The 27,163-nt window shown below is 42.3% G+C and overlaps 2 protein-coding genes across 8 annotated transcripts; one reads left to right on the top strand and one right to left on the bottom strand.

The window, feature by feature from the left end:
• Nucleotides 1-6,786: 6,786 nt before the first annotated feature.
• On the bottom strand, nucleotides 6,787-14,012 carry ZBTB14 (zinc finger and BTB domain containing 14). 7 transcript variants are annotated; one of them, XM_044774480.2, is made up of 6 exons: nucleotides 13,612-13,984; nucleotides 12,342-12,500; nucleotides 11,877-11,906; nucleotides 11,690-11,790; nucleotides 11,132-11,215; nucleotides 6,787-10,013 (listed from the first exon to the last, which is right to left on the bottom strand). In XM_044774480.2, exons 5-6 carry the CDS (start codon nucleotides 11,132-11,134, stop codon nucleotides 8,667-8,669), a joined length of 1,350 nt encoding a protein of 449 aa, XP_044630415.1. In that variant the 5' UTR covers nucleotides 11,135-11,215; nucleotides 11,690-11,790; nucleotides 11,877-11,906; nucleotides 12,342-12,500; nucleotides 13,612-13,984; the 3' UTR covers nucleotides 6,787-8,666. The 7 variants fall into 7 exon arrangements, with proteins under 7 accessions (XP_044630415.1, XP_070369407.1, XP_070369408.1 ...); XM_070513306.1 differs by lacking the exons at nucleotides 12,342-12,500; nucleotides 13,612-13,984 and adding an exon at nucleotides 12,628-12,729; XM_070513307.1 differs by lacking the exons at nucleotides 11,690-11,790; nucleotides 11,877-11,906 and having other exon boundaries at nucleotides 13,612-13,985.
• LOC139045797 (uncharacterized) lies at nucleotides 13,280-15,564 on the top strand. Its single transcript, XM_070514526.1, has 3 exons — nucleotides 13,280-13,361; nucleotides 13,414-13,706; nucleotides 14,510-15,564. The coding sequence occupies exons 1-3, from the start codon at nucleotides 13,280-13,282 to the stop codon at nucleotides 14,738-14,740; spliced, it is 606 nt and encodes a 201-aa protein (XP_070370627.1). The 3' UTR covers nucleotides 14,741-15,564.
• Nucleotides 15,565-27,163: the final 11,599 nt, after the last annotated feature.

Genomic DNA, 27,163 nt, shown 5'->3' with positions numbered 1-27,163 from the left:
AAATCTAGATCTACCCAGCTACCTATGTGCAAGATCAAAAAATATGGCTAGATTGCTTTCTTAAAAAAAATTCTGTCTCCCACCCCCTACCTGTCACAACCACCAATCTGTTCTCTGCATCTATCAGCTTTTCTTTTAGATTTCACATATAAGAGATAATAGAGTATTTGTCTTCCTTTGACTTATTTCACTTAGCATAATACCCTTGAGGTCCATCCATGTTGTCACAAATGGCAAGATTTCGTTTTTTTTTATGGCTGAATAATATTCCATTGTGTATTATATATGTATATACACACACACACAGTGTATTATATACACCACAATTTCTTTATCTATTCATCCATCAATGGACACTTAGGTTGCTTCCACTATCTTAGCTATTGTAAATAATGCTGCAATGAACACAGGGGTGCATATATATCTTTTCGAGTTAGCGCTTTCATTTTCTTCAGATAAATACCCAGAAGTGATTGCTGGATCACATGGTAGTTCCATTTTTAATTTTTTGAGGAACCTCCATACTGTTTTCTGTAGTGGCTTGCACCAGTTCACATTCCCACCGGCAGTGTATGATGGCCCTATTTTCTCCACATCCTTGTTGACACTTAGTATTTCTTGTCTTGTTGATAATCACTCTAACAGGTGTGAGGTGAGATCTCATTGTGGTTGTTACCCTAAAAGCTGACGTGAGATTTCTGGAGCAGAAATCAAAGTTGTTATTACGTACAGCAGTAACTGCGGCAGTTCCCCACACCACTACCCTACATGTGACATGATGAGAGCTTGACACATAGGAGAGCTGCCTGAAGTTACGAATCTGGAAATTTATAGAGGCCCAAAAACTGCCGCTTCCCATCCTGAGAGCAGTAGAGAAACTTTGCTCCACAGTTGTTAATCATCCTTTGGAAGGTAAATGACCCACCCAGGCTCTGCAGGTTCACCTCCCTTTGAAAGGTAAACACATTGGGAGCTAAGGCTCTAAGACTCTGGAGGTCTCTGGCTATTCAATTTCTGTTCAGCTTCCAAGCCTAGTTTTTCAACTCAAATCACATTAAAGGTTTGCTCAGAAATCTCTAACTATGCAGAAACATGAATTTATTCACCTCCTGACATATTACTTTCTGATCTAGAATTCAACCCTCAGCCCAATCATCAATAAATGTGAAGGTAAAATGGACCTCAAAAAGTTGACCTCCTATTCAGTCCTCAGACTGAGGACACGCTCCTCCACCAAAACGAGAGTACATCAAGAAAAGAAGACAGCATGGGATCCAGGAATACTTTTTAGAGTAAGATTTGCATTTCTTTTAGATGCATCTCCAAATAAATCCTTAAAATAGGAGCAGGAACTCCCAGGTTTAGTTGCATTACTTGAAGCATGGTTTGATTATTTTGCTATTTGTGACAGTTTGGGTAAAATCACCCACCTTCCCTTCATTTTGAACAGTGGCATAAATTTGAAAGTTGGTCACTAGCTTCCAAACACCCCTACTACCTCTTATAGGTATTGAGGAGCCTGTATCTTGTGATCACCTCTGGTGCCCATCTGGAGTTAGAAGGCAGGCACTTTTCAAGTAATTATATTTAAAATGCCTGGAGGACATTAATCTAATGAATTAAACAATTACAAAACAATAGACTTGAATCATGAAATAACCTTAAAGACCATTTAATACAAGCCCCTCCTTTAAACCAAGGAGATGATTCAGGGAGATCAAATCATTTGCTCAAAGTACATACGGCTAATTTAAGGCTGAGAAGAGACTGAAATCCAGGAGTCGTACTTTCTCATTGATTGAGAGAAAATAAAAATAAAATATAGTGTTTGTCATGTGTAAGAATTTTCCATAGATTGTCTCAAGTAATTCTCACACTATTATTATTATTCCTCTTCACAGATGAGAAAACTGAAACCTAGTAAGGCTCAATAACTTGTCCAAAGCCACCAGTTAGTGGTGGAACCAGAATCGATACCCAGTCGGTCTAAACACAGAGCTCACGCTCAACTTAACTATACTGGGTTGTGTCATTCATACAAACATTTTCAGTAGGAAAACCCCCCAGAAATCTAGTTTTAGAGATTTTAGAGTCAGAGGTGCAGTGCGCAGCTAACAATTGAGTTGCTGTAAAACAAGAGCAGAATGGATACGGGAAGTTAACTAGTAGATAGTCATACATTACAAAAACTAAAAGAAACTTTGGGAACTCAGGAGTGTTAAAGCAAATCTTAATTTTTACATTCGAAAGTTTTAGGAAGAACAAAAAGCTTAATATAAACTAAACAGACTCTATACATACTTAGTCTATTTCAGGCAGCTTTTAATTCAGAGATTAACATATCTCCAATTACCAGTGTCAAAGAACCTAGGTTTGACCCCACTTTTTCATTTTTGTCTGTAAAATAATAATATCTACCCTAAGATACTGTAAACTGATTAATGTAAACTGTGAAGAGCTCTGCAGATGTCAGATATTAATTAGCATACAGTCTCGTTCTACCGTATAACCAAAGTTAAGTCTCTGTATATTATTAACTTAGCACTTTAAAAAAAATAAGAAAACTCTTATTACCTCATAATTCACAGAAGTGAGTTTGGGAAAATAATGATTAATTATATAGCACCTAAAATTTATTCACTCCTACCATTTTTCATTCCTCTTTACACAACTCCACATTTTATTACAGACTATTAAATATAATCTTGTTTACACTAATGGGTCAACTGAGCCAGTAGCCTTCCAACCTGGTTATTATTTCCTGTTTCATATTGGCTGAAAGACTGCTGGAAGAGTTCAGAAAACAAGATTAACTATAGCATTCCAAGCTTTAGGAGAAAGAGCACTCATACACATACCCTTCATTTAATTAAATGTTAAAGCGTAAGAACGAAGTATAATTAAGTTCCCCAACTGTTGACCTTCTAACCATCTCTGTCACCCTGTTTGAGGTTGGTGATACTTTAAATCAAATATATCTGAGCTTAAAATCCATTTTAAAGCTAAATTTCTTACCTATTACTTATGCAAAAAAGGAGTTTATCTTTTGAAATAATAAGAAAGAGTAGTGTAAACTTGGCAGGGAATCACTATTTGCATTTTGGCTGAAGAAATTACGAAAGATTAGGGGCCAGCCCTGTGGCCAAGCAGTTAAGTTCATGCAGTCCACTTCGGCGGCCCAGGGTTTCACGGGTTCGGATCCTCGGCGTGGACATGGCACCACTCATCAGGCCATGTTTGAGGCGGCGTCCCACATGCCACAACCAGAGACACTCACAACTAGAATATACAACTATGTACTGGGGGGCTTTGGGGAGAAGGAGGAGGAAAAAAAAGATTGGCAACAGTTGTTAGCTCAGGTGCCAATCTTTAAAAGAAAAAAAGAAATTAAGAAAGATTATACAACCAGCCCAAGGTGGGGACAGCTTAAAAGTAGTAGTAGAACCTAAATTCAAGTTTTCTAGCACCTTTCCAAGAGAGAAGTGGGCGGGGGGGGGGGGGGTCCTTCCAACATAACCATTTTTATAGAGTTAATTTTGGCACCACCACATCTGGTGGCCTTTGGTCTGGTGGGGTTTCCTGGCTCACTGCATAATGGAACACATGAAGAAAGCCAACAGGTAGCTTTGTGTTATTTTGCAACCATTCACGACATTCTATCAGCAGCTTTCCTATTATCTGGGGGCCGCCTCTAGACCTGAAGCTAGGTAAACAATGGTTCAGTATTTGGTCCCTTGCATGGGAATGTCTTGGGGGAAATACAAATATTAGGACTTATTATACAAACGTAGGTGCAGCTGTTTGCATAAATGTCTCTCTCCCCCAGAGGCTCTCTCCCCTCCTAACAGTGGACTGGAGTCGGTAGGGACATGTGCCTGGCCACAGGAGCTACTTTCCGTGTTTGAGGGCTATGACACCGTGAATAAGGGCACAGGCTCTGGAGGCAATGACCTGTTCTTCTGTCCTGGCTCTGATACCAACTTGACATTGGCACAATTTTTAACTTCTTTACATCTTGGCATCTTTATCAATAATGTGTACCTCAGAGTTGTCACAAAGCAACAGAGAGACTGTATATAGTGTCTGACACCTGGTAAATATTCAACATATACTAGGTTTTATTATTCAGTTCCTGATCCTCTTGACTATCCAGTGACCGAGGTTCAAAGTGAGAGGTGAAAACAAACAGATAGACACCCAGCAATGATCTGTAAGAATCACTCACAGGAATCATCTACAGACACCTTCTGCCCTCCAACTGAAAACGGAAAATGGTGACATTCCAAGTAAGTTTACTACCATGGAACGTTTTCACAAAAGTCCATCAAAATAACAGACTGCCTCATGGAGACCTAAAACCAAAAGAAAAAATATTTTTTCTTTCAAAGTTTCCATTAGCCTCCTTGCTCTCCTACCCTCTGCTGTCATCTGTAACTGGCCAGTGGGCTCTAAGGTAATACCTCCTAACTCCCAGCTGTCATTTCAGAGCCATCCAGAGGCCAGTGTTTACACTTGACTGCACTCTAATGACCTGCTCAAATGATGGGAGGCTACAAAACCAGATAACTCTAAGATGAATACATGAGTTTGCGAGAACAAAGCCGTGAATGGGTTGAAGGTTATGGAAATACTAAAATAAACACAGCTTCTGCAGATATTTTCAGTTAAGAAGACTAAATGAGGCCTAGGTCTACAGCTTGGGGCCAACGATTATAGAATTGACGGATGCCAAAGTCAAAAGAGAACTTCAATTTTGCTTCTGCTTCTCTACTGAGAATGCTCTCCAGGAAGAAGGGAACATTTATGGTGCACCTAAAAAGTGGTGGGTGCTGGGCTAAATATTTTTATTGGTTATCACATTTAATCTGCACAGCAGACCATGAGGTAGAAGTCCCCATCACTCTTTTAGAAATGATGAAACTAAGGCTCAAGGCAGCTTAGAACTTGCCTAAATTTATACGTTAACTGATAAGCACAACCAAGATCCAATTCAAGTTTGACTCCAGAAGTTTTTCCACTAAACCACACTTCCTCCTTGTTATACTGAAAAGGTTTACATGAATATTGGTAATTGGGAATCTCTCTGGAGGAGATCATGAAATCATACAACTGCTGAAATCTGTCACCATCCAGTTTAACTACATCCAGGGCCCTTGAGATCAGTATGGTGACCTTTAAGGAATTATGGATAACAGGTGACATGCAAATGCCACCCTCATCTTTAAAAAGAATGCTTAAGACAAAACTAGGAAAGGAAGCACACTCTGCTAGCCAGGGGTCAAATCTCTTCTGCCTTTGTATCTCCAGGATTCAGCACAGGGCCTCACACACAATGCTCAAGATAGTTGAACAAACGACACGCTACCTTTACATATCTGAAGCTTTGTCAAGTAGATGCAGGATTAAACTTAACAGTTCTAAGTGGGACAAAGTTCCCAGTTTCAAGGGGATATGCAAAAATGGAGACAGAATTCAAGGAACAAAGAGCAGTTAGAGCTGTCTCAAGATGGGAGTGGGCAATCATCAGGGAGGTAGGAGTTCCCCATCATTGAAAGCACTCACTGATTTCAGTGAAGTATGAATCAGAAGGAAGCATGAGAATAAACTTAGGCCCTCATCTCACTGTGATGGTTTTCCATGGTTACCTTGCCTCCAGCCTAACGTCTTATTTGTCTCCCATACATTTGGTGCAGGTGTAGGGAGGTGGGAGTGGGTGGGTAATGGAGAAAGGAGAGGTGGATGTTAACAGTAAATGGCAGCGAGGAAGCTGAGAGTTCTCCATTCTCTTTCTAGGAAGCCTCAACTCCTTAACTCCTACCAACTCAGAAGTCAAGACTAGAAACCTTACACTAGTTCTACGACACCCGCACAGAAGGCTTTTACAGCTGCTCTGGGAACTAACTGCCATTAACAGCATTACTCAGGAAAATACATTTCAGCTTCCCAATGACTGAGTTACAGATAACCTTACACAACATAATCCATTAAATTGGAAACTACATAAACTTGCATCATTCTCATTCATCTCAAATTTTTTTTTTTTTGCAACAAAATAGGAGAAATTTGTTATTATCAGGTTCACTTGATGGTGACCTGTTTAATTTCTAACAATTCTAAATTTGTGATCAAGTTAATCAGCAGGCAAATTACCTAAACTTTAGACTTCCTAAAATACCCTTCCTCAATCACTGCCAATACTATGCAAGTTGGCATAAAAACTCAAGTTTGTAAAATTGAGAAAAGGAGGTGACTTTTAGATAAAGAAGAACTAGAAATGTTGACATTAGAATTTCCTTCCCTCTCACAACGCAGATTCAGTGTAAGCACATATCAAAATTAACTCCCTGTGACTGGAGGTACCCTTGAACTGTCTACCATGATGTTTTCATCATCCAGGGGATACTAAAGCCAGCTGGGTGGGGAGAGAGGCAGTCTTAATGATCAAGACACAGGAGAGCTGTCATGTCATGACTGCTGCCACCAGAAAACAAAGAAAACATGCAGCCTCCACACACACAGGAACCCAGTAGCAGTGGCAGAAATTACAACACAAATACATTTCTCATGCAAAATAGGACAAATGGTAAACATTTACACAATATAAACACAGTGCTGAAAATTAAGCTTCCTTTTTTGGGGTACCACTGTGTTATGTGGTTTCAATGAGGGTTAATACCACCTATTTAACTTGCAACTCTGTAAAACCATGACGAAGACAGTATAGAGAAAGCATGTTGGTACAACCCGGATGTGTGGAAGGCTACTATGAAAAAATGGAAACAGGAATGACAGAAGTATACTTTCTTTTATATACAAAAATGAACGCCCAAAAAATGGTTTGTTGACGTAGCTATCAACAAGATGTTAAATTATTTTTCCTTTGCTTTGGTTAAAACAGCCCAGGAACGGCAATCAGTTTCCCTTCGACTAACAGCATGTAAACACAGTGACAGGACTACTCTTAGGAAAGAATAAACAACTTTTAAGAAAAGAAATTAAATTAATTTTAAACTAAATTAAACATTTTACCAATAAATAAGTCTCTTAAAAAGGTAGCAACTTCATCCTACAATCTTGGGCATAACATATACATCACTTTAAAAAATAAAATTTCTCCCACAATAGTAATTACAGGTGTTAATGCAACAAGCTATGAAATGAAATTACTTTAATGCATCTTTAAAAAAACCCTAGCAACCAAAAATAAATTTTAAAAATTGACATTCTTCTAAGATTGTACATTCTAAAATAACTGACTAACACTTTATTACAGAACATAATTCAAATTATTGTTGGTATTTCAACATATCCCTAAAGAAATGATAAAAAAAAAATTTTGTACACCAAAATTGGAACAGTGTTTATAATTCTGTTTACAGCTATGAAAAGGCAATCAACTTCTACTTAAAACTGTAACCAGTGATGAAATATACTTCAGAAACATAAACATTTGGTCTGACAATCTTTAATATTGGTTAAAAACAGACTGATGTTTGTTGCTGACGGAAGTTATTTTAATCCAATGTGCAAAAAAAGTGCAGCTGTCTACTTTTACTTGAAATACATAAGACCAACACTTTTATACTATTTACACACTTAAAAGGATTTAAATGTATTAAGTAGGGATATCCCATCTCCTTTATGGATAAATCGTGTGCTGCACAGGGGCCAAAAGCTTGATGACATCATGTTGTTACACAAATGTATCTGAAAAGGCATACCTGTTCTTGTCCTAATTTTGATCCTAAAGAAAAATTCAATTTCAAAATCAATTAAGAATTATCTTGATCTAGAAAATCTTGGAAGCATTGCAAATGTGAAAACCTCGTGTCTGAGAGCCAGGTTCTTATGCACCCTTTTCTAATCTTCTCACCACTGGTCCATTCCACAAACCCCATCTGTTGCAGAGTGGCACTGCCTCAAGTAACAGGAACAAAAGAACTCAGCCCCCAGACCACCAACACCCCTGTGGGCTTGCTCAGCCTTCGGGAATTGTGACTACGTCTTTGGGGGTAGGTACGGGCAATCAAAGATGGATGAAGAAACACTTCAGCAAAGCAACCATTATTTGTCCACAAAAACTGTGAAAAACAGTGATATAAAACTAACAAACCAATTAGAAATCTAAGACCATTCTGCACTTCCAGAACTTGTTTTCCTATCTGCGCAGCGTTCTCGGCCAACCACCCACCAGTATTTTCTGCATCTACACGAAGAACTTTTATTGAGTTATTAAAAATGCTGTTTTGACCATAAGTTACTTATAATTGTGATGATTAGCAAATCAATTTACTCAATTATCACTCTGTGCAGTGCACCACCAGTGCGGCAAGTGTCATGAGGAATTAAAAATGGACTAGAAGTCTCTCACTTCTGTACTGGACACAGGAGTTCTCAAATTAAAATCATAAAAAAGAGGGGTGGGAGGGCTTCCTGGCAACATCAATACTAGACACCAGACAGGACAGTGAAACGGTGTGGTCAGAAACAAGGAATGTTATCTTCCTTGAAAAGCTTTAAAAACACCTAACCAAGCACTGCCTTAAGTCCAGTGCGTATAATGCTCCGTAAGATTCCACAAAAATACAGTGACTGGTGTTCATTTATTACGAACAATGCAATCTCAGTCTCCACGGCTCAGGCAAAGTGTTCCTGTCGCATCACCTCTAGCTACAGGCTATTGTTTCCAACTGCTGCTCCGCCTCAGCGGCCATGGCTGCTGCCTGCAACTGTTCTGTTTCGCTCTGGATGGCACTGGGGGTAACCTGCTTCCTTTCACTGTGCATATTGTTCTCATGCCTTTTCAGATCGGAGGCCTTGGCAAAGGCCTTGGTACAGGAACCACACACAAAAGGCTTCTCCCCTCTGTGTCTTCGTTCGTGATCTTTGAGGTGTGACTTGTGTTTGAAGGCTTTGTCACACATGTGGCACGCGAATGGTCTTTCATTGCTGTGAACTCTCTCGTGCTTCTTTAAGTCTGGGGCGCGAATAAAGGATTTCCCACACACCTCACAACTGTAGGGCTTATATCCTGTGTGGATTTTTAGGTGTTCTTTCAGGTGGGCCTGGGTGGTGAAACCTTTCGTACACATTTCACAAACAAATGGCCTGTCCGCCGTGTGGAGTTTTTCGTGTTTCCTCAACCTGCCTTCGTCAGAAAATGTCTTCCCACATGCCTGACAGGCAATTTGCTCCCGATGGTGGCCATAAAGTAAGTACTCAAACTTCATGTCACTGGGAGCTGTGGTCCAACCCGGCGTCTGTTCATCCTTCACTTCACTCATTCCATCATTAAATGTTAAGGCTTGAGGGGTCTGGGACCCCAAATCTTTCGATTCTGGGGTCTCCATGGATTCTACTTCCTGGCCGTAGCAATTCACTTTTCGAACTTCCTCACTCCCTAGCTCTTTCAAGATGGCTTCCTGAACCCTGAGAGTAGTCGTAGGGGACTTGCCGTCCTCCTGACTCGGGGGGGTGCCTTCTACCGTGTCATCAGAAGGACTGTCATCCTGATCTCCAATCTCTTCCACATCATCATCCTGAGTGTCAGCAGCATCTCCAATGGGGCGATTTATTTTGAGGCAATACTTACTTTTTGATTGGCCATTATTTTCATCAGGACTGGATACATCACGCTTCTGCGAACAGAGTTTATCCAAAAATCGGATACCAAGAATCTGACCCGATGACATCATTAAGTTAACATCTTCTTTTTTCACAGAAATCTTTGCCGTGTACATGTAGTTCAGGACCTCTTCAAATATATCAGAACGGAGAAAATCTATTTCTATCACTGAAGAGCTATCCACTTCAAGCTTCTTGAAAAGCTTTTTAAAGTAGGTGCTACAGGCGGCAAGAACACATCTGTGTGCTCTGAATTTCACATCTTCAACGACAATAGCAATATCACAAAATTCTCCTTCTAGGCGTTGTTCATTTAGTGTTTTCAGAAACAGAGTTTTATGATCATCGTCATTATATTTAATGGTTTCAGACATACTGATGAAAAACTCCTACAAAAAATTTTTAAAAAGAAAAGTTTGGTAATTACGAACAATACTCTTCCACGCAGAAAACACAGGTAAGAGTTTCATTTTCTGATCAATTTTTGGTACCTAACCATTTCAGAAAGTCAGTGTTAGGAGTGGTTCAGAATATGAGCAGAAAAGACTGATCCTAACTGAGGGATTTCCATACTGTTACTTCTACCTCTTCAGTTTACTAGGTATTTGCCTCGTATTAAGAGCAGCAACTTTTAGTGAGCACATAATACACGCCAAGCTCTGTTTTACGTACTTTACACGCCTTCACAAAGATAATGATCAAATAACCTTACGAGACAGATATTACTATCCCCACTTTATAGATGAGGTTAGGAACCTGCCAAATATTCTAGTTATTTAGTGGAGAGTTGGTACTCAAATCTAGGCAATCTGGCTCCAAAACTTGTGCTTCCTGACAACCAGAGGTAATAATGACAAATAATTCAGCTTCAAAGTTTAAGAAACAGGTTCAAAGCACAGATCCACTAGTCCCGTCTGCTCCATCTACCCTAATTTCATGTGGAAGAAGATTCAGTAAAAAACCTAACAACGGTCTGTGTTCTATTTCTTTCACCAAAGAAACAAATCACTGTTGCAGACCTGGCAAGGGGTATCATTGCCAAAATATTGCATTTGGTGTTGTCTTCCAGTTTTTCCACACCAGCTTTGGGCCACTTCTGAATGAGGGTTAAGGTTTACTATGACCCTCAGAGAATCAGATGACGTTTGGGAAGACAGTGATGTGCGGCTTCATTCCCTCTCGATGCCAATCTATCTGCCACCAGATAGAAGTGTCATCAAGATGGGATGCACCTGACAAGTGCTGCAAGTATTTTACAAGCAAGAAATTTAGAACTGGCACAAAAGACATCCATCATCATGTAAAAGAACTGATCTTTTTAGAATAATGTGTTCTATATATTTTCTTTTCAAAAACATTGTGTTTTTTTATTCAGCATAGTAAAAATATGAGGAAAATACACACTTCTCTCAAAGAAACCTAAGTGCTAATGCATAATTGAGATATAATATTTTAAAGCAAACACCAAACCATATTTCCAAGATTTAATATCCAAAGTCATAGTTACCATGAACAACTCAGGCTATTATCTTAATGCTTTAAACACCAAATTCTTCAGATCAGAGTAACTCTGATCAGGAGCACGCCAGTCCTACAAGAGAAAAGGACACAAAAGAGTAAGGTGGGATCTTCCTCTATGCCAAATTCTGAACGTTTTCAAGAATTGATTTTAAAAAATAAACTTTCCTTTCCTGTCCTGCCATTTGCACATGTACCCGTTTCGGGCTGGGAAGAGACGGGGGGTGGCTGGCAGCATCAGGTCCAGCTCTGAGCTGACATGAGCGAGGACAGGTAAGGGCTGGAGCACTTAGGGCGCAGAGGGGCTGTGCACCAGGAGTGGGAAGGGTGGGTTGGAGAACCACTAAGGATATTCTCCTCACAAACAAAGTCCACGTCCCTATTTGTACAGATGTTGATAGCTACACAAACACAGGGAGGCCAGTAAGTGCTCCCTACCCCCACCATTTCCTGCTGGGTATGTAGCCCTCCACATTTTTCTCCAGGCTCATCTAAACATAGTATATATTTTTAAGAAAGATATAGAAAGCTATAGAAGTACACATACCCAACAGTTAACGGTGGAGGACAGGGAACAGTAGCTGTTTTCTTCTTTGCACACTTCTCTGTGATGTACCACACATCACTTAAACTACACTCGTCTTAAGCCTGCATTTGAGAAATTCAGGGGTTTGCACCTCTATGCCTAAAGGGAGGCTCAAAGAATTCTGGTTATTGTGAGTTTTAATTCTTACCAGAGGGTCTCCATCCTGCAGACTAATATCCTGAAAAACATACAAAGTTTCCTCGACTAAACAATGACCACACAAAGAAAACTCTAGTGTGACAGGACCAAAGGACTGGGCTGCAACAGTCTTACACAAAAACTGTGGTGCAAGCAGGACTCAAACCTAGAGACCAGAGTCCTGAAAACCATCAAAAGTTCCCTCTCCAGAAAAGTGAACACACCAATAAGCTGCCTAAAGTAGCAGGCAGTTTCCTTATCTGCAAAGTGAGAGCTGGACAAAATTATTTCTAAAGCTGTTTCTGACTGACTGTTCCCGAGAGGCACCCCGGCCTGTAGTCACCCCCAAGGGAAGGCGGCCAGGCAAAACCATCCTACCAGGTCACTTTCTACTGTTGTCAGTAACTTTCCCCAGGACTTGTGGGATAAAAGTGCAGGGACTACGGGAGACAGGACTGGCGTGGCCGTACAGTACCCATGGCAACACAGCAGTGTGCTGAATTTTCTTTTTTGGCCGGAGTGTTAGTCGGCTCCCATTCTCTCTCAAGATCTCTGAGGAGCATTTTTCTTCTATTGAGGTGTTCCAATTGCTAACTTCTGGTGAGTCAAACTGCAAGATACCCGCTGCCAGGATCTGTGTGGGTGCAAGGAAGGATGTAGCCCCAACCACACCTCCGTAACAAAGCTGCCCCTTTACTAAGGTTCTCCAAACGCGGCCGTTACAAAGGAGGGAGCGGGGGCTCCTGCAAAGCCAAACTTACATAAGCAGCGGCAGCCGCCTCCCCTACCCGAGCAGCCGCGACAATGGCGGCGGCACGACTTCCCTGTTGAAAGCTCGAAACTTCGGGACGGGGAGGAAGCCTTCGGAGCCTCTCCAGGCCTCGCTCCCATTGCTTTCGGCCCGGGAGGTGGAGGAGAGGATAAAGCCGTTTGCATTCCTCCCCAAACAAAAGCCCCCGGCTCGGAGGCCGGCGGTGCAAGGGCCGCTTTCCCTTTCATAATCAGGCTCTCGGCGCAGGCCGGGGTCCGCTGCACCAGCGCGGGAGGGAGCACCCGGGCAGCCGCGGCGGCGGGAGCGGGAGCGGGCGTGCGGCCGGGCTCCGCAGCCCCGCGCCGCGCCCCGCGAGCCCGGAGCTCGCGCCCCGCGCACTCCCCGGCCGGCTCGCGCCGGGCCCTCCCCCGCCCTCCCGCGGCCGGGGGCGGGGACGGCGCGCGGCCGGCTTCCCGAGCTCCGCGGGCGCACCCGGGCGAGCGAGCGCTGGGGTCCCGGCGCCCTCCGCCGCAGGCAGCGGGGGCGGCACGGCGGGGCCCGCAGCTCGGAGGGGCGGCGCCCGGCGGGCCGCGCTCGGCGCCGGCTCCGGGCCGTCCCCACCCCCACCGCGGTGCACTGCGGCGCTGCGAGCGGGGGCGGCCATGAACTCCGCCGCTGAGGCTCGGCGAGCGCGCGCGCGGGGCCGCCGCCGCCGCCGCCGCCGCCTGGCCGCTGCCCGAGCCCGCTCGCCGGCCTGCGCGGCCCCCGGAGCGCCCCGTCCCCACGCCCGGCCCAGCCCTGACCCACGCCCGGCCCCGCTCGCACCGCGCCCGGCCGCTGGCGGCTGCCCGCACATCCTGGAGCTGGCTGGCGCCCCAGAGCTCGGCGAGAACGCGCTTCTTCCGGGCAGCCTCGCCGCGCCGGCCGCCCCCGCGCCCCCGCGCCCGCCTCGCGGACGCCCGGGGCCCCTTCCGCACCCCCGGTCCGCGCTTACCTGCAGCCCGGCACAGCCACAGACACTCGCCGTGGGCTCCCCACGCTCACTGCACGCAGGCCGGGGACGGGATGGACGCGGGGCGCGGGGGCACGGTGGGTGGCAGTGTGTTTTGAATTTTTTTTTTGGGAGTTTGGGGAGGGGGCGGGGTGGGGGAAATCGTGCACGTCCCTGATGGTAGCAGCCCTCCTCCTGCACGAGCACAGAATGTCTAGCCGGCCGTGAACACCCCCACCGGCACCCCCCCCTTCCCGTGCATGCGCGGTGCGGGCTGGGGGGAAGGCGCGCCGCCGGCTTGCGCAGGCACGGAACCCGGCCGAGCCTCTAAATGGGCGAGCAAAGAAAGGGTTAATCCGGGACCTTGCTACGCTTTCGTTGGAGTCTACGGGGCCGCCCCCGGAGGGCCCTGGCCTGCGCACGCGCGCGCACGCGCGCGGCTTGGGGCGCGCGGAGCCCGCGCGCGGGAGAAGGGGAGGCGGGGCAGGGGCGGGGCGTCGGTAGCAGAGATGCTTATGCACGAGCGCTGCTGGCGGGCACCCGCCCCGCCTGGAGCTCCCGCCTCCCGCTCGGACTCCTGAGCTCCCGCCCGCGCCCGGCGCCGAGACAGCGCCGGGGACGCGGGAGCCCGGCGCTCCCGTGCGTGTGCATGTGCGTGGAGGCAGTGACGCCTTCGGGCGCGCGCAGGCCCTTCGTTGCGGCTGTGGGGCTCATCCGGGACGCCCGGGCTGGCACCCCAGGCACCCTCACCTCCGTGCAGGCCAGCCGACACCGAGACGCGCACTCGTTGGCGTTGGGTGACTGGTGTCGTTGCCGCATTATGTCTATCGGGGATTCGTAGGTGCTCAATAAACGTTTGCAGGACAAATGAAAAAAGTGACATCTTTCATTTGGATTGTAGGAGACGATCCCAGGTACACAGGAGACAGGGATCACCCTCAAAGCTCCGGATCCAGCCAAGCCCGCGCCCACGCTCCCGCATTTACCCAGACACTTTCAGGGAAAAGTCACGGCGGCTGGAGTCCAGAGCCCATGTCTGGCAGTCGTGAGCCTGGACTCGATTGCATTTGCGGCTCGCTCCAGGAGCTCTGATAATCAGCACTGTTCTCATATCCCTGTTCAGCAAAAGTAATGGCTCCGTTGCTGTTGAAACCATGTCGCGTTCCCTCTGACGCGGTGGCTGGGCGGGTGCCGGGCGTCGGACCTGGAAGTCCCTCGGGCTCCCGCGTTTTCTGCTCACCTAAATACAGGAAGCTGGACAGCAGTACCACACCTCTTTAGAGTCGCTTATGCTGCTTTAATACACACCCTTTAACAGCTTTTCGCAAAACACACGCATAATTCACATCTAAAAATTAAAGCGTGACCTTTCTCTCTGGCTTGTGTGAGGTAACAGGTACATAGTAAATATTTAAGAAATGATATTATGACTGTATTAAATTTTAAAATCTGTATAGTCTCAATTGATTTCGTAATATTGACATCGGTTTCAACGTTTCGCAAGGAGATTTTACACATATCTTTTTTGATGTTCACAAAAGCACGGAGGTTAGTAGATCTATTGAATGAAGCAGGATAGAATAGACCAATTCAATTATTGGTACATTGTTTAACTTCTCCAAACCTCAGCTTCTCATTCTCCGAAATGGAGGAAAGGAAAGCACCTAATAGGGCAATTATGGGGATTAAATGAAATAATGCTCCAAGTACTCAACTCAAATATTAGCTCAATGGTGTTACATGGCCTGCCCACTCTCCCTAGATAGTGGGTTTAAGTGTCACGGGCAGGACCCGAACCACCGAAGTTCATGCTCATACTTGATATCTATATGACAGTGTTCCCTCTGACGCGGTGGCTGGGCCTGTTTGCTCTTGTTCACATAGCTTCTAACATTACACTTTAATCCTGTCTATGTTTTGCGTTTACAGGATAATAATAGCACTATATCATAGGTTACCTTTTCAGGCAATAAAGCTGTCACTGCATTTAGCAGTGTATGGACATGACTAGCACTTAGTTATGGTTCATTGCTGCTGCACCTCCTTCTCCCATAGCACATAATTGTATAGGTTTGTACCCTCATTCTGCAAATGTTTATTACCTGCCCACTAGGTAAAGATGGCCTCTTGGCATATCCTCCCAGGATTTGACTAATCTGATGAAATTAAGATAATTCAGAGAATTCGCAAGCACTTAGAATGCATTTCTCAAGTGACAGATTCCTGGCATCTTGGTTTTTGCATCAATTAACCCTCTTCTCTCATTTGTTTTATGCTTATGTCACCTGGGCTCTGCCTGGCTGCCCCTTGCTTCATAGAAATCATGGGGATGAGTCTAAATTAAAGGAACAACTACAAGGGAAGGAGGAGGAAAGAGTGGGAAACCACAAAGGAAGGGCCTGACCCAGCCCTGGCGCCTCTCCCCATCACCAGCCTTAATCCAGCACTACCCCACCCATTAGGCCCTCAATAAATATTGGCCGACAGATAAGTGACAATCTAGCACCAGATACCATGGGGAGTTATAAGGGCACATTGTAGGGTTGATAGAAGGTCAGGGCCTTCCTGAAATGCACAGACCTGAGGCCCTTGAAGAAGCCTTCTCCTCCCACCAGGAATGCCGTCACTTCACATGGGCTCTCAGTCTGACAGGTCTGCTGGGAGCAGCTTGTTCCTTTTCTGGAATGCCCACAGCCTCCTCCTGATGAAACCTGCTTCTAAGGATTGTGAAGCCTGGAATATGAGGCCTGTGGCATAGAATCTGTGGTGCCAGGGCCTGGGTGGTTACAGAGCAGCCCCCAAGGGACATGTGGAAGTGTTAGGTCATGTGGTGTTCTCACAGATGGGTGGAGCTGATTTCCCCATCGCACTGATCTTGGGCTCTCTGACTAGTTTTGACCAGTGGAATATGAGCAGACAAGAGGCTGTGTGAGTTCCAAATAGTAGAGGCTTTGAGAAGCAGCCCGGGTTCCACTTTTCCTCCTGTGCTTGTGCAGTCCGCCATAAGAGGACCGTACCCAGGCTGCCACTGCCTCTTCAGCCTGGGCCCTTGACTGACAAGCAGACCTAACAGAATGAAGCTGACCTGAAACCAAAGGCTAGCCAAGCCCAGGCAAGTGACAGATCATCCACACACCATGAGTGAGAAATAAGCACTTGTTTTGTAAGTCACTGGAAGGTTGTCTTTTATGCTTTGTTATTGCAGCAAAACAAGGAAAAATGTCCCACCAAATTCCGTAAGCACCCTCCCCTTGCTGCTCTGAAAACACTGTATACAGTAAATGAACAAGAAATAGACCCAGTTCCTGAGAATGTGAAGGCATGGATATGCACATTCAGCAAACAATCACATAAGTAATTATACGATTGCACATTGTGATAAGTACTATTAATAAAAAGTTAAAAAGCACAGGGTATAAAGGAAAGGAGGAACAACAGGAATTAATTCTGATTGAGAAACCGCAGAAATCTTTTCCAAAGACATACATCTGAGACCTGAAGCATGAGGAAAAGAGAGCATTTCAGGCCGAGGAGGGAATGGCATGAATGAAGGGCCGAAGGAGCCTGGTGTGCTTGAGGCTCTGTAGGAGGACTGAGTGACCGGAGCACAGTGAGCGTGAGACGGGTCAATGGACCAGCAGGGCCCAGCACATTCAGAACCTTGTGGTCCATAGTGAGAGGTTTTGATTTTATGCTAAGCACAATGAAAGCCATCAGAGGGTTTTTCTTTTAAACTAACATTTACTTAGGTAAACATATTAGTCTCATAACTAGAGTAAATTCAGCCCCTGGAATGCAGGTATGGACTTCGAATTTCAAATACCTCCAATGGTGACACTGCTCATGTGAAAATCTTCCCATAGTTCAGGTTATGGGGAATGTTTTAAATGCCATAAACTGAAATACTATTCTTCACTATGTAGGAATAGAAGAAAAGGTAACAATTTACTCATGAAATTCACTTTTAAATAAAATGGATTTATCAGACATTATCCTAAGAAGTGTAATTCTGGTCAAACTTCCATTGTATGACGACTGAACTACAGCAGTGAAATGAAATGAGAGACATGCTAAATTACTTTGGCAGAGACACAAAAAATTGGGGTTTGTGGATCAACAAAAGAAACGTATTAAATAACAGCAATAAAAATACTATGCACTATCTAGAAATCAAATAGAAAACAAATTACTAAGATTCACATTTATAGAATACATATTTATAGAATATTATCCTCAAAATTATAATCCCATGAAGTTTTCATTGTAGTTATTGTATAATCATTTAAATAATAGCAATAAAAGCAAAAGAGAAACAGCTCAAATTTATCTCAGAAGAAAGATAAAAAAAATCATGGCTGTGTTTCTGTATTATTATAGTGGTCTTGTTAAGAAGAAAAATACTGTGATTACACTAACTACAAACAGAATAAAATGGAAACAATTGATAAGATTCACGTTTAAATAATCTATGGTTATAAAGCATTATTCTAAGAATTATAATTATATTAAACTTCCATTTGAGCCATTGCATAATCTCTTAATTCATATCAATACAACGAAGAGACAGAAATATCAGTTACTTTAGTAGAAAGGGAAAAAGCACCTTGTTGTAGTTCCACATCTTCAGAAGTATGCTCATTGGATGGTGGGGTCTGCTTACAACATGATTCACTTCTGTTTTCTGGTTTTGCGGACAGAAGATTGAATCTAGTATTTCTTGTTGCCAATTATGGATGTGCTGGGCCAAGGAAGTCCCTTGGTAGAGTGAATTTCTGGGGAAGTTTGTTCTCACTTTCCAGAAGAAGGGAAGAATAGAGTATCCTCTTCTCAGGAACTGTCCCCTGGGACTTGTCTGTCACATCTGACCTCTGAAGAGAGAGCCAGGACCAGCAGCTCCCCTTTCAGGTGGGAGGTTTAGATCAAAAGAAAGTCCTAAACATCCACCATGGCAAGGAGCACCAAGACAGGCTTTGTCTTACACTTGTGGAAGAATTGCTGTATAAGGATGAAGTTGGCCGAATGAAGAGATCCTTCTCCTATGTGCTTGAACTTGGTGCCGCATCTGGTCTAGCCTAGGCATCACACCCTGGATCCCCATGCCAAGATAGCTTGTTGCTCTTCCTTCCTCGGGAAACTGATCATCCAGAGGATTCTCTCATGGGTTAACATTAGAGGGAGCAGGGTGAAGGGCCTATGGGAACGCTCTGTACATTCTTGGCAACTCTTCTGTAAATGTAATATTATTTGAAAACAAAAAGTTTTTCTGTATAAGTAATTTCCCTTCTCAGGTTAGTCTTCAGCATTTTAACTATGATATTTCTGGGTATGGATTTCATTGAGTTTATCCTATTTGGAATTTACCAAGCTTCTTGAATCAGTAGGTTTATCTCTTTCTCTAAATTTGAAAAGTTTTCAGCCATTATTTCTTCACATTTTTTTCAGCCTCTTATTCTTTCTCCTCTTCTTCTGAGACTCCAACAACATAAATGTTGGATTAAAAAAATATTCTTTCTAAGGATTGTAAAGCTTTTCATTTTTTAAAATCTTTTTTCCTCTATTGTTCAGATTGAAAATTTCTGTTGATCTATATTCAAGTTAACTAACTTGTTTTTTATCACCTCTATTCTATTTAGCTCATCCAATGAATTTCTTCATTTCAGTTGTATATTTCAGTTCTAAAATTTCCATTTTCCTTTAATCTTCTATTTATTTGCTAAGACTTTCTATTTTTTTATTTGTTTTAAGGGTTTCATAATTACTTGTTGGAAAATTTTAATAAAAACTGCCTCTAAGTCTTTATTATTTAATTCCAACATCTTTGTGACCTCAATGTTGCTTTCTGTTGATTGTCTTTTCACATAGGAGTTGTGATTTCCTAAGTCTTTGCATTCTGAGTAATTTTGGATTGTTTCTTAGACACTCTAAATATTATAAGACTTTGCACCATGTTAAATCCTATGGAAAATGTGGATTTAAAAAAAAATTTAGCAATCAACCATGTTAGGTTCTGATCACAAGTTTTAACACACTTTCTTTGGCTGTGGTTTGGTATATGTGGAGTGCTGTTTGGATCTGTCTTAAGTGTTTTCCATCCATTGTTGAGTCTAGGTCCTGGGCAGTGATCTGTTAGTTCAGTTCTCAAAGTCTTTTATATACTGATTGGGATCAGATCCACACATTCACAGCTCAAAGGTGATCCTAGGATTTGTAAACAACTTTATGGGGTTGATTTCCTGGGCTCCTTCCTCTCTGTGATCTCCCTCAGACTTTCTGCCTTCCTGGAGTCCCCTTTTCCTATCCTTCAGCCAGAAAGCTGGAGCACTTCCGTGACTGCACCTGCATGGAAAGTCAAGTGGTAGGACCAGAAGGAAAAAAATGGTTTGCAAATATTTTCTCCAAGTTGGGGTTGTCTTTTCATTTTGTTCATGGTTTCCTTTGCCTTGCAGAAGCTTTTCAGTCTGATGTAGTCCCATTTGTTTAGTTTTTCTTTTGTTTCTCTTGCCTGAATAGTATGATAGTGTCTAGATTTTTTTTTTTCCCGGTTAAGGATTTGATACAGCATTACCCATTGCATTTAGCTATCATGAAACTGTTCTTCTGTCATTTATTTCCTAAATTTTTTATATGCCTCAACATCAGTACTGGTCCTCTTTTAAATTCTGTGTTTGTGTTATGCTAGAACATCTCTGTGAGAATGTTTTACATCTTTTTAAGTTTAGCACATCAAGGACAAGAGTCCTTTTTCTTGCTGTATTCTTCTGCATTACCAAAGAATATCATTATCTTCTTATAGTCCTGCATTTCCAAAGCCTCAGAATAATTTTAGTTGTCCTTCTTTCTTCTTCTCTCTACCTTGTGTCAGTTTCAAAGCTCAGTTACTAGATTTACATCAGACTAGAGCATTGATTTACACTTGGGAGCTTTCTTCATTTCTGAAGGACAAACCTTAAAATTTGACTTTTGTGCTTGAGCAAAGAATATTTCATCTTCTAGAGTGAAACACATATTGTTAGATTAATATTCAAAATATTTTATCCTCTTTAAGCTAGCATGTTACTGAAGCTGAAATTGATCTCCTCTGGGAGGTAGACGAGTAACAAATAAACAGTCGAAATATATTTTAGATCACCTAAATAAATATGATAAATTCCCTGGAGAAAAATACAGCAGGGGAGGGACATAGGAAGGCTGGAAATATGGATAAGCAGTGTAAAATAAAGCCCCACTGAGAAGGTAGCATTTAGGTAAAGACCTGAAGGAGGTGAGGGGGCCAAGTGGGTGAAGATTATAGTGAGCAGCCTTCTAGGGAGAAAAGACCAGCAAGCACAAAGGCCCTGAGGTGGAAGCATGACTTTCCTGTTGAAGAGCAGCCAAGACAGAAGTAGAGGAGAGGAGTACCGAGAAGACATGTGCCCACCACCCACTCTGTGTCAATCCAGGAGGGACAGATGACAGTGTGACAATTTTTGTTTCAGTTTTCTACTGAGATGCTGCATTTATGTTTCTTGAACGTGAAATGCCCAACACATTCTAATTTAACAATGACTTTATTTCTGGACAAATTCTAGCACAGATTAACAGATGACTGGAACTAAAATCTTCAAAGAACAAGGGGTTGCAACAGTGGTGGGGAGGTGACAGTAGGTGGAAGGTGATGGCCACAAGGAGGTAGGTTGGATAGTTGGGTGACTGGACAGAGACAGCTAGGGGCTTTTATAGAGAAGAGATGGAGAATGTTTGGAAAGGAAAGGAGACCACCGGCTCCACTCCAGGCAGGAGTACAAATGGTCATGCTGAAGAGGGGTACAGGGAGCAATGTCCTCTGGTGAGGGCCAGGCTCCTGTAGACCCCTGACAGCAGTCCCTGTCAACCTTGGCTGCACACAGTAATCACCTGGGCACTTTAAAGATACTGGCCCTGGGGTCCCACCCACAGAGGTTCTGATTAATTGCTTTGGGGTTTGGCCTGAGTTATCAGGAGTTACAACAGCTCCCCAGGTGATTATAAGGTTTAGCCGCAGTGGAAAACCGCTTCCTTACAGCAAAAAGGTGAGGGGACCATTCAGGGACATTCAGGTGTTGAGAGATTTACATAAGTTAATGCTTATAGGATATTAACACAATTCCTGGTGCATAGTCATCTGTTGACTTTCTTCTTCAGTGTTGAATACTTACATTTTGGCCTAGGAAGGTGACATTTGTTCTGCAGGATGGGATGGATTGAAAAGGATTAAGACCGTCTCAACAGAATCCTTTATTCCATCCAAGATAATATCTTCATAACACTCCTCCATCTTCACAGGGTTAGCCCACAGTTCTGTCCAGAAATTAGCCATTCCTTACCTTCCATGCTTTACAAATGAGACCACAGACAAGGTCAAATTGGATAAGTAGAAGGTTCCTTTTCTCCTCGTAATTACTTTGGGAATCAAGCAGATTTGTCTGTATAACTAGCCATTACATTGGATCTAAATTCCAGTTTTTCTTTGAGATGAATAGGTTGAGCATGAATTTAAGCCAGTTAATCTATCAGCTGCTATTATATTCAAACTGTAAAATAATGAAAGGAACAGATGACCCTAAATATTACATGACTGTCTCTATGATTAGTGAGCAAGCTAATACATTTTCCCATACTTCTCTTATCTGATATTAATAAAAGTCAGGGACTCAATCAATCTCCAATTTAAAAAGAAACAATTCAACAAGAGTCCTAAGAAATTCATAAGGACATATATATCTATATCTTTTTAGAGCTAATGTTTAAGCCATTTAAATAACCGGAAAAGGAAATGATCAAATTATGTCATCGGCTTCTCATTCTATGTCTTCAATTTCAGAGTGAAACTGTTTATCTTTCTGAAGAGATCTTTTTGGAAAAGTCTATACTATATTTAATTTGAAGAGTTATTTATAAAGTTCCATTCTACTATTTGCAAAATAGTATTTTGAATAATTTAAGTGAATACTCATGGGGAAATGTGTGAGTAAAAAATAAACTCTTAAAAAAAGAGCAGTTAGGTATGCTCATATTTCCCATCCAAGGGAACTATACATTTCAAATTTCCCATCCAATCGAGTTGTATATGTACTAATATATTTGTTTGACCTCTGAAGAGTCCGTATACTGTAAGCCAGCACTAGAACAATGTTCCACAAAAAAGGGTGACTATTTATATTAGCAGTTTCTATTTTTTAATAAAGTTTTTATTTTGGAATAATTTTAGATTTATGGAAAAGCTGGGAAAATACACAGTGCTCCAGTACACCCTCCACCTAGTTTCCTCCTTGTTAACATCTCACATTACATTTTGTAAATGTAACATTACTGTGCTACATTTGTCCAAATTGAAAAACTGACATTGGGGCATTACTGTTAACTAAACTCCAGACTTTTTTGGATTTCATCAGTTTTTCCGTTAAAGTCCTCTTTCTGCTCTAGGATCCAATCTGTGGCCGCACATTGCATTTAGTTGTCGTGTCTCCCGAGTCTCTCGGGTCTGTGACAGCTTCTCCATCTTTCCTTGCTTTTCATTAATTTGGCAATCTTGAGGCGTACTGGCCAGGTAGCCTGTAGAACGTCCCCCTAACATGGGTTTGTCTGATGTTTTTCTCAAGATTACACTGGGATTATGGGATTTGGGAAAGAATACCGCAGAGGTAAAGTGCCCTTCTCATCATATCATCTAACTATTTTAAAACCTCTAAATATGGACTAGATAAGCTCTAAGATCCTTTTCAGTTCTAAAATGGTATGATCATATATTTTATCGATCCCTCTATTTTTTTAAAGCAAATTTGTATATTCCAGTTTTGTTCATTTTGGCCTGTAATTTCACTCAAGCAATAAGCAGGCTGGGAAGCCCACAATACATTGACAGCAGCAAGTTAACTTTATATTTTCCCATAAGCTGTGTGCTCTGTATGGATTGCTAGCATTTACAGATTTAAGACAGATTTTACAAGGCTACTAAATATCCCCATCCTTGGCTACACTTATCCATTGGAGGCAAATATATCAGTAGACCAAGCATATTTTAGAATAAAAGGAAACAAATGAAAAACCCAATTTTAAAAAGGGATAGGAATGTATTTAATTATGGAGACATCAAGAATGAGAAAGATGCTTCTGGTTTTAGGAATCCACCATTTCTTGAGTAAGAACAGGAAGAAAAATTTGAGAGGAAAGGCCTGGGCAAAGAGAAGAAAGAAGACGGAAGAGGAAACCACTGGTCAGCAGGCAAGCGATTTTATTAAAATGATTTTGTAGTTGCCTTGTTTTCTTTTGTGACCACTCAATTTTATACTTGCAGAGCAATTGAGACTTATCAGATTTGGAAATTAATATTGAAATGTTTTCACAATGACTATAGTAGTGAATCACCCTATATTGACACTAAAAACTGACATTACATTTGCTTTGCATTTGTATGATGCTTACACATTCATTATTCAATTGGATCATTGCCCCCTGTACATTTGCATTTTTGAGGGAAGAAATGGAGGGCCAGATACACTGTTAGAAGATATGAAATCTGGGAACCCTTCCATTGTAACCTACACCCTCATTTTACAGATGAGAAGCCAGAAACCTAGAGATGTTAAAACTAGCACTCATAGCTAGTTAGTGGTGGAGCCTAGAAACAATCTCTGGTCATCTAAAACAATCTCTGGTCATCTATTCCTCCAGACCTGCTTGCTGGCTTCTTTAGAGTAAATAATAAAGCGCACAGTGAATGCCTACACAGTACTTGTCATGGGTCAGGAACTCTTCTGAGTATTTCGTGTTTATTAACTTATTTATCCTCACAACACCCTGTGAGGTAAGTGTCCTCATTTACAAGTGATGAAACCAGAGCATATCGAAATTAAACCATTTGCCCAACATCATACACCTAGAAAACAGCAGGCTCAGGATTTGAACCAGACTGCCTTGTTCCAGCGTCTCTTAACCACTATACAGAATTGCTGTAACTCTAGTCACAAGTAAACTAACTGCCCTAACTCAAATGCTGATTTCCATGCCTCTTAGTTTCATTGTCTCTCTCATGGACAGAAAACTTTACACTGTTATCATCTCAAGCATTCACAGGAGTCTCACATTGCCAGGTGTGACCAATGTAGAGGAGATTCTCTCCAGCTGAGCTGACATAATTTTGCTCTCTTGGGACAGTTGGTACAGCTGTTGAATTTCTCTTTACACTGGTCCCTTCTGCTTCTGCCTTCATGGCGCACTGAAAGGAAGCTCCTGCTTCAATCTAGCCATTCACTCCACAAATACATATTGAGCACCTGCTACACATGAGGGGTTGGAGATATAGCCATGAGCAAGACAGACATGGTATTATAATATCAAGGAGATTATAATTCAGTCATGGTGGGAGGTGGGGAATTGGGGATGGTAGAGGTAGAAAATTGTAGCAGCAAATAAAGCCTATCCCCAATAGATGAACAAGTACACAAGTAAATATTAGATAGGATCCTAGTAATGTTTTAGAAGAGACACAGTCACCATGACTTTGACAATAATGAGCACAGTAATAATGGCTAATATAAGACATGATGATTTGTAAGATTTACTTGATGTCCAAGGACAAGACAATTTTTAGTATTCCTTTAAAAAAATCTGTTCAAAATTTGTCTCGTATTTTTCAAAGGACAAGGACTTTGTCCTATCTGTATTTGAGGGGAAGCAAATTGCAAAATATTTGAAATTAGTGAGGAGATACATTCTTTTCTGGCCCCAAACAATCCTCCATCCCCCAAAGACAAGAATTTCCAAATGTACCTTACAATGACCTGGGGATCTCTGGAAACTGAAAATATTTTAGCACCTGAGATTTAAGCTAGAAATAATTCTTCTATTTTTATCTGCTTACAGGAGGGAGATTATGCTATCTCCTTTAACAGCATAAGGTCCATGGAATGAGATATACCTGATAACTTGTCTTTAAAAAATCTTCATGTGGGGGCCAGCCCAGTTGCCTAGTGGTTAAGTTCCACAAGCTCTGCTTCGGCGGCCTGGGTTTGGTTCATGAGAGCAGACCTACACCAGTTGTCAGTGGTCATGCTGTGGTAGTGACCCACATACAAATTTGAGGAAGATTGGCACAGATGTTAGTTCAGAGTGAATCTTCCTCCAGCAAAAAGAAGAAGATTGGGGGCCAGCCCTGTAGCCCACTGGTTAAGTTCGCACGCTCCACTTCAGCGGCCCAGTGTTTTGCTGGTTCGGATGCCAGGCATGGACCTAGCACTGCTCATCAGGCCATGCTGAGGCAGCGTCCCACATAGCACAGCCAGAAGGTCCTACAACTAGAATACACAACTATGTACTGGGGGGCTTTGGGGAAGGAAACATAAAAAGAAGAAGATTGGCAACAGAGGTTAGTTCAGGGCGAATCTTCCTCAGCAAACAAAACAAAACAAAACTTCATTTGGCATGCTGATTTTATTTTGAACTTCAAATCCAGCTAATAGACATGCATTCATATTCTTCAAATATCATTATTTATGATTCTAATGTAACTTTAAGAGTAGTCAGTTAGACAGTAAATAGAAGCAACTATTTATTCTCCTAGTCAGCATTTTTATTTATTTAGGTTGACTCATAAATTCCTTGATATGGTCACATCAAGCCAACTCTTCTTTAATTTGCATGCAGTCACAAGAAGGAATTATGACTCTGAAATCACAGCAGGAAATCTCTCTTGTAGCTTTGGTGACTCCACAGGGCATCCACCGATGGCTGTGTTGTCATTTGTTCATTTGTGACTTTGTTATTATTCTCTCCCCACACAAATTGTTTGCCAAATGTTCCTGGAAGCAGCATGTTTTTTTTCACTTGGAACTACCCCACTGTTGTTTGCTTATATTTCTTCTGCTGTCAAACTTGGTAACTTGGTCAGAATTGCTATAGCTCTAGTCACAAGTAAATCAATGCTTCATGTGAAACTCCTCATTTTTATTGTTGAGATGTTAAATGCAAACTAGACTCATAAAATTATTTATTGCCCCACCAAGTAGGAAGGACAATAATCAAGTATATCCTAAATCGTTATCGTCATCACAGCAGCCAGACTGAACTAGAATCCAAATTTTCTCTAGAACCCTTTATGCACCCTAAGTCCTTCCTTCTCTCACACTTGCCAGCCTTAGAAAAGCAAATATTAGTTTCAGGGGCTTTTAGCTGAGGCAGTGATTATGACATTTTGTACAGTGCTGTGAAATGAACGTTCACATATATATTTCACTTGGGTCCGCTACATGTACATATCAATATCAGGTTGGGAGAATCAATATTTTAGAAATTGAGAAACCAAGGCTCAGAAGCTAAATGATTTGTCCAGAATGATACAGGTAACAAAGTGGCCCTGCTGATGCTGGAATCTTCTGACTCCCTGACTGCTGCTACCTACTCTGTACTCTCCTCAACAAACCAAATAAAACAAACAAGTTAAGAAAATAGAGGTGATGTGTTTGACAGTTCACAAAAGGATCTCATTGCCAAGGTGGAAAACAAATGTGGTCTTTGTTTGGTTTTGTTAAAAAATCATAAT

Source organism: Equus asinus, chromosome 7, assembly GCF_041296235.1.
Source record: "Equus asinus isolate D_3611 breed Donkey chromosome 7, EquAss-T2T_v2, whole genome shotgun sequence".
Lineage (NCBI taxonomy): Eukaryota > Metazoa > Chordata > Mammalia > Perissodactyla > Equidae > Equus > Equus asinus.
The sequence above is the reverse complement of the archived record's forward strand: the minus strand, read 5'-3'. Positions and strand labels throughout refer to the sequence as shown.